The sequence below is a fragment of the Pundamilia nyererei genome, unplaced genomic scaffold (genome assembly GCF_000239375.1).
Source record: "Pundamilia nyererei isolate P.nyererei 1_Seehausen unplaced genomic scaffold, PunNye1.0 scaffold00012, whole genome shotgun sequence".
NCBI lineage: Eukaryota > Metazoa > Chordata > Actinopteri > Cichliformes > Cichlidae > Pundamilia > Pundamilia nyererei.
In genome coordinates, this window is record NW_005187413.1 from 5152467 (window position 1) to 5164640 (window position 12174).

A 12174-nucleotide genomic window follows, 5' to 3' on the forward strand; every position below is an offset into this window, starting at 1 on the left:
TATATATATTAAACCCTGATCATCATCACACATAAATGCATGATAATGTAAATTTTTCTGCACTCTGCTACAGCTTTTCTTTTGGGTGTAATTATAAACAGTTGCATAGCAAATTATTATCAGGCTTGTAATAATTATCATAACAGAGGCAAGACTTGGTGGTGGTGAACCAATGATATTTGGAATGCGGGATTATTAGCTTTATTTGCGTGTCTGTGTGATTTCAGAAACACAGTGAAGCCTACCTGTTGTGGCTTCGGAGAGAGAAACTGAGAGGTGGAAATGTTTGTGAAAGAGCACGCTTTCCGTAACAGAAATGTGCTGTTGTTTGGATTTCACATGATTGATGCTTGACTTAATCCAGTGCTCTTTGCAGCTTCCCAGGAGGGTGAGGCGGTCTCTTTGTGCTTTTCTGTCCCATGTGAAGCAAACCAAAGCGGGAGAGTGAGGGTCATAGCTATTCGGCAGGATACCAGATCCCTTCCCACCGGCACATCTGCATGTGAAATCGCCATTTCACCCCTCCACACTCCCTAATTGTTGCTAAAATTATTTGTGAAATTGCCTTCCACCAGGAGTGTTTTCCACGGCAATTGTCACACAATTTTATATGCACGGTGGGCCCACAGAGTTGACACATGCACCTCTTCTTTCCTGCCATATGTGCTCTTTCTATTCCACTTTAATAGTCATAGCGCATTATTTTTTAAACAATTACCTTTTGAGCAATTACGCTTGTGCGTACTCCAGCGGGTCAAGTCAACCTGTTGTCGTCAATAGCGGGTCGATCCAAATGTTGTAATTACCACAAAGGCTATATAGGAGCGTTTTAGATGTTCATGTTGCGCACATTTACTTAATTGAAAGGTTAACAAGCCAAAAGCATCTCACACTCAAAACCTCGCTGAGCTGTAGCGCACTTTGTCCATTCAGAAAACACACCTTCAGTCCTTAACTCGGTTATTTTGGGCCCGACTTTTTTTTCTTTTTTAATTCAAACCAGCGCATTAATGGAAGAGTAACTTTTGCATATGGATACCACTATCGAACACATGATTTTAGTAAATTCATTTAGATATTTTTCCTGTCGTGATTTGCCATATTTTTTATTTGTAATATGTAATAATAGTCGATTGTTTACAGGTAAATATTATGATAACATGGTAAATATTTCAAAGGCTTGAATTTATTTTATTCACGTAACAATCGTAATTTTTCTGTGTGGGAAATTCTATCTTTGCCTTCCGTGTGTTTTAAAATGTATATATATTTTATATATGGAAAGAAAGAAAGAAAGAAAGAAAGAAAGAAAGAAAGAAAGAAAGAAAGAAAGAAAGAAAGTTGTAATTTTAAAAAATATTAATATTCCACAGGGTTAGACAGCTGGGTGTGATGAAGGCAGCCCCACACTTTGAAAAGATTGCTTTACAATAACATTTAGATATATTAACATTTTGAACTGGTTTGGGTGTACGGGCTCTTATGAGAGAGGCAGCAGTGGATTAAAAGTGGAATGTGTTGTTCTGATTGGTCGACCGGCTCCTGGCTAAACCCACTCTCTTTCATCCATAAAAGAAAGGGCAGTGAGCCTATGGGAGCGCTCGGCTGTCTCCTCCTACGCCATGCACGAAAGTTGGCCACTTAAACTACTTCCAACCAGCCAGCAGACATTACACTGAATCCAAACTACACCAAGGGAAAAAGAATAACACTGCATTTTATCTACCGCAGATACTTTGGGTGCAAATCATCCATTTTGCAAACTTTCCTTTGTAGAGATTTTTTAGATTTTATTTGATGCTTTCTTTATTCTCTCTCTCTCTCTCTTTGGCATATCTATCGCAGCAGAGGAAAGCATCACTTTTATTTTTTCCCCCGGTGGAAGAAGGGCTAGTCCAGTTTCTCCGCCTGGGATTGGGATTTGACAGCAGCAGAGCATCTTGTTTTCAGCATTTTTAATACATTCCGGGGGTTTTTTTATTTTATTTTATTTTTTATTTTTTTGGCTTGGACTTTCTAAGAGTAGCAGTTTCGAGCAGACCCCGGTTTTGTGTTTGTCTGTGTAGCTACATGATGGCTACTTTACCAGGAACAGTGCCTCGGATGGTGCGCCCTGCGCCAGGCCAGAACTACCCCCGAACCGGCTTCCCCCTGGAAGGTAAGAAAAATGACCAAACGTGTAAAACATCTGAACTCGAGCTGATAAAGATCGTCGGCTGTTCGCTCTGTCAGCTTCCACCGTGGTAGTGACACAGAGCACAGTTTGTTATCGGCGGCATGCTGGGAAGAAAAAGATGGGTGGACAAATACGAGCCTCCAGTCAGTGCTGATGAAAGTTAACCCGAAGTCATGGTCAACGGTACTCCAGCCTCATGTTCCTGCGTTGAGTCACTCTGAAGTGTGTGTTTTGTATGACACTATATTTCTTCTATATTGAATCTATTTTCAAACGTATTATCTTTCTTGCTAATGTTGTTTATGGTGGATGAAATATTTGTTATAATGACAAATGCATCCGTTTTTCTTTTGTTTTATTTTTTCACTTCCATTAAAATAAAAAATATTCTAAATGTACTATTAAATGTAGAGTTTCTTTTTAATTTAAGCTACTTTATTGTATTTTTTTTTTGCATTTTTAGTGCTCTAACTTTTATGGCTGCACACACACGTACACACACAAACACACACGCAAAGCAATCTAATTGGTAATTTATTTATTTTTTTTAACTGCGATGCCCAGCACACTCAAGTCGTCTGAACATATGGCGGGGGAAAGGGAGGGAGGAAACAAAAAAGGAGATCATTTTGTATTTGCATGCATTTATGGAAACAGTTTTCCCCTTACAACCAGTTCGTGCTCAAGTGCTCTGGACTGAAATGTACAAAAACCACGTAGCTCGCAAGTTACTCGAGCTCCGGGATTTGTTCAAGTATCTGGCTGCTGGAAATGGCAATAATACACACAGCAAAGAGATGGCTCAAAGGATCACATCAATATTTGTACAGCATGACTAGGAATAATCAAGGTGAGAAGTGTCACCCTCTTTAGTGTCTCTTGAATGTGAAATTGGATCCTGAAGTGGCCTTGCAAGCATCCTGTCAGCCAGACTGAGGCTGGACGAATTTGGCACGATGCTTTCTTGAAAATGTATAATATGATAATGTGTGTAAACTACGTCCCATTAAAAGTCAGGAACATGACAAATATGCAGCTGTTTGACTATAGTAAAATTTTAGCCTGGTGTACGCTGAAGAGAGCAAAAGCTCCACAGGAAACGTGATGTGTAGTTTGTGTTGTTTGTGTTGTTTGTTGAGACTTTTATTGTTTATTGTTGTGGCGCAGTATCCACGCCTCTGGGCCAGGGTAGGGTGAACCAGCTTGGCGGAGTGTTCATCAACGGGAGGCCCCTGCCAAATCACATCCGACACAAGATAGTGGAGATGGCCCACCACGGCATCCGACCTTGCGTAATCTCGCGACAACTGCGAGTTTCTCACGGTTGTGTCTCCAAGATCCTCTGCCGGTACCAAGAGACCGGCTCGATCCGTCCCGGGGCCATAGGAGGCAGCAAGCCCAGGGTGAGTGGGGGTCCACGGTCCAGGAAATGGGTCACAGTAGCAAGAGGATGGGAGAGAGGGTGGGGAGGGGTGGGGAGGTGGAGTGGCAAAAAGCGCATGACACCTGAGTGAACTCAAACCTGATGTTTGTGTTGTTATTGCAGATGAAGTGCAATAATATAATAATAATTTTCTCAAGGTGGGTAACACACCTGCAACATTTTTATAGGGTTCATGAAGATCTAAAATAAATACAAATATGAATTTTAAAATGACACAAAATAAAAGCTAAAAGAAAAAAATTGAGAAGCAAACATTTATTTTTTTATAATGATATAATTATATAATACTGATTAACCACAATATATTTGTGGTGTATTTCATACCTTTTTCTTTTCTTATATTTGGTTATTAGCTTTATAAAATTGTGAATAGGGTGACGTAAAAATGTCTCACTGATTAGCCAGTTTTCTGTTTCTTTGCCTGCATAAGCCTATATCCCGACTAAAAAATAATCCTACATTTTAAAATTATTAATAATATAATTTAGAGTTATTTAGCATAATTTAGAGTTTCGTTTTAGATTTCGTTCGTATTATCTTTTCGTTGATCTTTCGTGGACTAAAACAAAAATATCTTCACATCTCGGTTAAAACTGAAATTCCTTCTTTTCCCCTCTTTTGTCTTCCCCCTCTCCGTTTTACACCTTTTCAAACCTAAAGCAGGTGGCAACGCCTGACGTGGAGAAGCGGATCGAAGAGTACAAGAGAGAAAACCCGGGCATGTTCAGCTGGGAGATCCGGGATAAGCTGCTGAAGGACGGGGTGTGCGACAGAAGCACAGTTCCTTCAGGTGAGGCTTCATCTGGTAAGCTGCACTTTTTTTCCCTACTACCAGCGAACACTGCAGCATCACTTCTGAATGAACATCACTTTGAATCCCACGTTTTAAGCTTCAGTTACTGATAATAAAGGGCGCACCTTCAGCTGTTTGACCCAGAAAAAAACTCATCCCGTTGAAATGTGGCTTCAGTGCTCCATAGTAAATTCCCATCTTTGTATTACAGTGTAATTTTACTTACCTTTAATACAGAAAAACACTTTTAAAATATTTTCCTAGCGCTTCTGCTGCTTCATGTAAAACTTTTTTTAATTTTTTTAATTTTTTATTTTTTTTGCTGTGCTATTTTTGTGTGGTATAGCCTTCTAAAAATGTATGATAGGATTACTATGGTTCTTTTATGGGTTTTAGGGCTAATCACCCGTTTACCTTTTTGTTGCCATTAGTGAGCTCCATCAGCCGCGTTTTGAGGGCCCGATTTGGCAAAAAAGATGACGAGGATGACTGTGATAAGAAGGATGAAGATGGAGAAAAGAAAACAAAGCATAGCATCGATGGCATCCTCGGTGATAAATGTAAGTTAACAGCAGAAAATATATGGCCCTTTTGTATATGTCTGAAATAAGAAATTATTATTATTTATATTATTTAGAGTAAATTTCAACCTTGTAATCAGGAAGCAAGTGTTTTAAATAGACTTCCTACTTCACGTCCTCTTGGGAAATTGTCCCACACCCGAGCTGCAGCTAAACGGAGTGAATTTATTCCTGCTTTTAACTCCGAGCCAGCAGTTGTTCATTCACTCAATTATTTATGAGAGCCTTGGCAGAAGGTATTTAACTGCAGAAAATTAATTTGTGTAGCAAATTCCTCCTCATTCATTCACTCATTTAACGACCTCTAAACGACAGCTGACAGTTGACCCATTTCACAATCGATGTCAGTTCACCGACATTTCACCACTTGTCAGTTAAAGTGGAAATCAGTGTTCATATTATTATTTGCTCTGATGCTGCTAGGAGGGGAAATAAAGCGATGCAGGTATTTGCTGTCAGCGCCTTCCGTATTTATGAGGCACTTCGAAGGATTTTGGGTATATCCTGTTATATAGGATACGTTCGTTTTTGTAGCTTGTTTTATGTATATTAATTATGAAATTGTTAGACCATGGAATCATGGGGAAATTTCTTTTAATTTCACGTATTTTTTTAACATGATCTTCTGATTTTATCATATTTTATTTTTTGCTATTATTTCTTTATGCTTGGCTATGAAAGCGGGAGAAATGCACAGTGTCTGAATCAAACGTCTGAAAGGGTTTAAATAGATTTTTTTTTATCACAAAAGAAAAAGAAAAAAAGGGACGGCCAAGAAGAATTTTTCAAACTTGAAGATGAACTTTACGAGCAAAAAAAGCCCTCCCCTCTATTGATGCGGTTTATAAAGTGAAGGGTCCGATGTACAAAAGCAAATCCTGGAAAGCAGGGCAGCGAAAAGGAGAGTATGGGTCCGTCCATTCTTATTCAAAAACCTGGTTTAAAAAAAGAGAGAGGGAGAGAGAGCGAAAACTTTGGACAAAGGGCAAGAAGAGACATAAAAGGAGATGAATTATTCAGTACGCCCCGCTGGTAGATAGTTTTGTAATTTTATATAATGGTCCGTTGGAGAAGAATCAAGTGATAGCGTGAAAACGGTCTCTTTTTCTTTCACACCACGCGCTAATGTTAGGAAAAAAAACAACCTTTTTCTTGCAAAAATGTCCAATGTTCATATAGATGAGCCGCAAAACGTGCAGTCTCAAAATGACCATAGTAATAATTTTTATTATCATTACAACGATAAAAAAAAAAATGCGCACAACTGATGCACACGTTTTGCATTTTGAAGTTCTTACCTGCAAAATCCTCGCGTAATTATTGACTATTTACTTTTTTCTTTTTTCTTTTTTTTGATGGTGCACAATATAGTCATAATTCTCCTGCTTCTATTTTTTTCTCCTTACCGCTGCTCGTGTTTTAAATTGGGGTTGATTTACGTTGCTATAAAAAGAGACGCACCCTCTGCGTAATGCAGTTTAGACTACCAGCAACCGGATGGCATTTAATAATGTTAATACTTATTAGAGTAAGCACTGGAAACGATGGTTGCTGAATAGGTGGCTGTGTTCGTGCCGGGTGTAATAGCTCGCAGGCATGGTAAGAAATGTATTTATCCCCAATCAGCCCCTCACTCTCCGAGTTTGAAGCACAGCCCTTATGTGGAGAGGGGTTTTAAAGCAGATTAAATAGAGCCTTTTATTTCTTTTCACTTTCATCTCAGAGCGGAGCTCACAGTGGCTCGCCCTGGGCACAAAATTCATGAGATTTTTTTTATTCGTTTACTTATCCAGATTTTAAGACTTTATTTATTTATCTATTTGTTTATTAGGTCTGCGCATTTGATTTTCTCAGAGGTTACATCACGGATTTATCCCAGCTTTAATCTAGCTTTATTAAACGTGTATTTAAAGTCCTAACCACATGACAATAATGTAGATTTTATTTGCTGCATGAAGACAGCTGTTTGTTTGTTTTCATAAGGTTGTAGTTGAAAATAAACCAATCAAATCTCAGCGCATAACCGCCGGAAAAGTCTGGCTTTTAGGGCCTTTTGTCGTTGATAACTGTTTGGAGTGGTGATCCTGGTCCATCCCACAATTTGTGCAGAAACAAATTTCCAGTCCAAGGTGCGCACTTCAGTTGTCACGCACGGCTATTAAAATCAGTCTCAGGGTTTTAATTGCGCGCAAGAAGGTGCTTAAAGACCGCTGTGCGCAAACGTGGGTATCGTTATGTTTTGCGCCACCCCGGTGAGAATCAGAAGGCGAATCAGCTGCCTGGCGTCAATCTGCCACACTGATGCATCCAAACTGACCGTTAGATGCGCTGCAGACACGCGATGGACATTTCAGCAAATCGCAGGATTACCTGAGGTCCTCGGTGTAATTAAACAGATGTCAGAAGGGATTATTTCAAGGCAGTGGGGAGGGAAAGTGACAGAGCAGAGGAGAGGTGTGAGGAAGCCAGACCAGCCCAAACAGCCAGGTGGGACTGGGAAAGAGGAGGCTCTAACTGTTACTATAGATCCATATTCAGTGAAATACAATTTGGAATCCAGTGAATGTAAGTCGCATACTGCATTCCTTCAAAAGTATGTGGATCGTATTGTCTCTTTTCCTTTTCAGCTTCAGTTATAAGTCGGCATGTTTCATTAATTACGACGGAAACATGTTTTCTTCAGGTTTACCCCTCAATGCCAGGTACCCTGCATGTGATCTGCTACAGAAACAAACAAACAACAAGGGGAAAAATAGTTTCTGCCTGCATGGTGATGAAAATGTGAAAAGCTGCCCTCTCTGCGCTTTCCACATCACAAACGCACGTGTGTGTGCGCGCGCACAGGGAAGCGCGCCCTCGTGCACGCACACCCAGTCTCTAAGTGTATGGTAATATAATGTAGCTATATTTCGGGTCTAAAGCCGTGCTGAATGAGAAGGACAGGGGAATGAAGCGAGAGACCACTTCAAACAAATCCATCTGGAACAGTGTGTGAGAGAGATTCAGTGAAAGTATGGGGAAGTTATTTAGCTATTAATAACGTTTTTTCCTCAGGCATTGAGAGTGACTCCATCTGCACTTTCTCGCAGCTATTTGGCTGGGTGGAAATTGAGGGAGACCCAAATGTTGGGGAGAGATAACATACCCATCATAGCCCAGACCCTGCGCTGTGCTTCACTGCATTAAACTCGGATTAACCTCCCCTGTCCCCGCAGCCACTCAAGCCACATTTCACTGGAATTTACATCGGTAGGCCTACATCTCTTATAAAGGGGGCAGGAGCTGAAAGACATGACATCGTCGATATTATTATTAGTAGTAGTAGTAGTATCATCATCATCATCATCATTATTCTTATTCTTATTATTTTTATTTTTATTTCCAGTACAAAAATAAAAGTAATGATATTTCAATTTCATTTTTCCATTTTTAGCTTAATAAAGGAAAAGGTAAGAAAACTAATATCATAAAGAGTAATTATTTTGACAATAATTAACACACGCTGTATAAGTTTTATTTGGTAATTTTAACATTTCTTTAGAAAATATACATTGTGAATTGTTTTTAAGATGTCCGGACACCCGGACACCTCTGGGTTTTTTGTTGTTGTTGTTGTTTTGTTTGTTTTTTACACAAAAAGAAAATTTAAAAATACACACAAGCACCTTTCTAACCTTTCTTTCGAGACTGCAGTAGTCCAAATAGTGGTAGGTTAACAGGTTTCAGTGACTGTTTATAAACAATAATAATAATAATAATAATAATAATAATAATAATACTATCGACACCTTAGATAGATGAACGATGAGCACATTTAGCCCATAGCTTGGTCATGATGTAAATCCATTATTGTTAACGACGTCTCGCCGTCATTTTGTCATTAGTGTGACAAATTTCCATTTCGGTATCAGCAATGTGCTAAAATTGTAGATTTAGAAATTAAAATTAACAGCGTACAAAAAAAGAGAAACATTTCCGCATTTCCGTCACTATTTCAATGCACTCCCCACCCCTCCCTTCTTTAAAAAAAATCAGCCTTTTTTCATTCAAAGATTATGGTGTAATTTGTTATTTAATGACATATCGCGAGACTTGATGACAAGCGCTACAAACACTGTTACAAATTGGTCTATTGGTTCCAGCGAGGTAACGTGAGCAAACCGTGCAACATAATAACAGCAAACTGCGCTGCGTATGAGCGGATATTTGAGCGCTGCATCTTTTTTTTTTTAGGGGAGTTCAGTTTAAGCTTGTAGGCCTACCAAACCGGCGAGACATTTCGGTGTCAGGAGCTTTAAGTGTCCAAAGCATTAGGCTGCAAATAAGAAAAAAAATCGAGTAGGCTTAAATTCATTCTCTGCTGACATTTGACTTTGATCACATGAGAAATATTCATGGAAGCACAAACACTAGCTCTGTCACCATTATCCAAGCTGACAGTGATACCTCTCAAGGCTGTCTATTAATTAAAGTGGCGCTTACCATGTGGGACGACTTCCTATCTGGGTACAAAAATGGTTTTTCCATCTCTTGTGGGGCTCTTGAAAAGGGGCAATCTTTCCTCTCCAGCTTCTTGTGGGAAATTTAAAAGTGTACAGAGGAAGACATGGGGATTTCTAGCTCATTTATAAAGACGAGTTTATAATCCTTTCCTGCTTAATAACTTAAAAGGATTCAATTTCTCCCCTCATTTATGGGGTTATGATCACACATTGTTAGGCGCAGATAGCAGCATTTCAAGGTTAACATTTCCTGCTCGAAAATATCAGAATATAAGCTGTAAGCCCATAGGTGCCCTTTGTTTAGCCCGCAATTTCCCCCGCAAATGCTGATAGGCCCATTTTAGATGTTGTTACTATTAATGTGATAACAACGAGGAAGCCGAGGAAGACCAATTCGATAAGATGCCTCTATGCCACAGAGCATTTTTTTTAAATGATATGATATTTAATTATAGCATATAATTTCACCATCGAGAATTAAATTCAGTAGGCTTACGCTGACTCTGAGGATTGAATGTCTGGTTGGGGGTCTCGAGCCATACGAGACAAATTAAAGAGGAAGCGTTGCCCTCCAGGTATCCTGTCACAACAGTAGGGTGCTTCAGCGCGTCTCTCATTTCTGTCTGTGTTTTATTCCGCCAATTTTCACTATGGGGCTCCGAGAACCTGCGCAGTGCCCGCGGGGCTCTGGTCCAAAATAAATAGAGTCTCAATTTTTCATCATCTCTTTTTGCTCAAGTTTGCCTTCTTTCTCTTCCTCTCTCTTGTCCTCATTTCCTTCCCCCCCCCCCCCCTTCTCTCTGTCTCTCTACCACGTGCATCACACGGTCACGTCAACAGGTGGAGGTGTTTAAAAACTCCGAGGAAGAATTTCCATTCTTTCGTACAGCTCCGGGGTTTCTTTTTGATGCACTTGACTTCCTTTTTTGATTGTGGTTTAATAATTTTTCTTAGCTCGAACGGATGCAGGTTTAGAGCCGGTTTTAAACAACTGTCGTCGTTTTAAAATGTCAATTTGCCCGAACTTTATATAATAATAATGCAGGAGTGATGGATTTCATGACATTTGAGGCGCTTTAGGGTTACATTGTGGTATTTTCACGGAAACAACTGCAAAAAGCGCACTTTTTAAAAATTACCCGTTTAGAATGTGACAAATTTCACCGACTTATTATTATTATTATTATTATTATTATTATTATTATTATTATTATTATTATTATTATTATTACTACTACTACTACTACATTGAAAGTATCGTTGCTGTCAGCAGCAGCCCGCCTGACATCGCCTCAAAAACATTTACATTTCCACTTTAGGGGCTTGACGTATTCTCCAAATTGCCAGCGCTTTGTTAGCATTAATGTTTAATTGGCTGGAAGAAGATGAATGAGGCTGACAGGAATCAGCTGTCCGCAGAGTCCCCTGTGAGTCTGACTCGGAAATCATAACCTGACCAGCTTTTCCTCCTCTGAAACCAGCTCGTTGAACTTGTCACATCTAATTAGGGTGTTAAAACGCACCGAGAGCATCGGTGGGAAACAGTAGGTGGTTGGTCCGGGGCAGCCAATAAGGCCTTTTTGGGTCAGATGGTGGGAGGGGGAGGAGGGGTGGGCAGCGTGGTTGGATGGGGATGTTGCTGAATTGGACCGCTGCGGGCTTTTATTTCTAAGCAGCACCCCCTTTTTTCCGCTATTACTTCAATTATGGCCATCCAGCGGGCTAAACAGGCCAGCGTGCATGGACTCTAGCCTTGTTTTAATTAGGTATGAAATTAATTAGAGCAGACATCTATTAAAGACTTTTAAGTTTGGCTAATTTTTTTTCGACAGAGTTTAAAGGTATAACAGTGGATTAATGGCTTACACCCAAAATTACATTTTATTGCATCCCATAATTTCTGTGCTGGCTGTCTAACAGGTGTCAGGCAAATTTAGAGATACTGAAAGTTAATTAATATTTTTTTGATGGAGTTATATGCGCTGTTTGTAGAAACACCGACGTGCATTTAAAGCTTAAAGCGGAGTTTCTCATTTCTTTAAAAAAAAAAAAGTAGCACAATTTTTGCTCTTTCAAGAGCGCACACACATATACTCTTTACATATAACATTTTATCTTATTGTGTTGTTGGAGCTGACTGGAATGGAAAAATGCAATTGTCTTCCATCTCCATTCTAAGAGACTGCATTTTCTTTCTTTTTTTTAAAAAATCTTTTTTTCTTGTATTGGTTAAAAGCTCTGTGATGTCTGACAGCCTACTCTCACCATTGTTAAATGAACAGCCACTAGAAAAGGAAGAGAGAAAGAAGAGGGAGGAGAAAAGGCCCGTCTGTTATTTTCTGTCTTGAGACTTGCTGCATAGGCTATTCAGCCAAGTTGATGAACTCCTCCAAAAAGTTTATTAAGGGGGTGAAAACAATAAGAACTAAAGCCTTTGGGTGCCTGGGCAGACAGTTTATAAACTAGCTGCTATTGTGCCTCAAAGGCAGATGCATGAATACTTTTGAATAGGGGCCTTCAAACTGACACGATCAGGCTGGACAGCAGCAGTTTTAAAGGGAGACAGGGTGCTTCTGCTGCAGCTCAGATCTCTGCCTTTTTTTTTGCATTAATGTACATCTGCAAAGGAAGGGAGGAGGAGGAGGAGCTGGGCACTGTCTGTCATAGCCAATGGTTTT

The 12174-nt window shown here is 39.6% G+C and overlaps 1 protein-coding gene across 3 annotated transcripts in view; it reads left to right on the forward strand.

Moving 5' to 3' along the window:
* Nucleotides 1-1623: 1623 nt before the first annotated feature.
* pax7a (paired box 7a) overlaps nucleotides 1624-12174 on the forward strand; it is a 43482-nt gene continuing 32931 nt past the window's right edge. For 2 of the 3 annotated variants that reach the window (XM_005724638.2, XM_013908558.1), the window contains exons 1-4: nucleotides 1624-2158; nucleotides 3344-3579; nucleotides 4281-4425; nucleotides 4845-4973. In XM_005724638.2, coding sequence (XP_005724695.1) covers nucleotides 2071-2158; nucleotides 3344-3579; nucleotides 4281-4425; nucleotides 4845-4973 — 598 coding nt within the window. In that variant the 5' untranslated portion in view covers nucleotides 1624-2070. The remainder of the gene's footprint in view (nucleotides 2159-3343; nucleotides 3580-4280; nucleotides 4426-4844; nucleotides 4974-12174) is intronic. The other variant, XM_005724639.2, reaches the window with a different exon arrangement.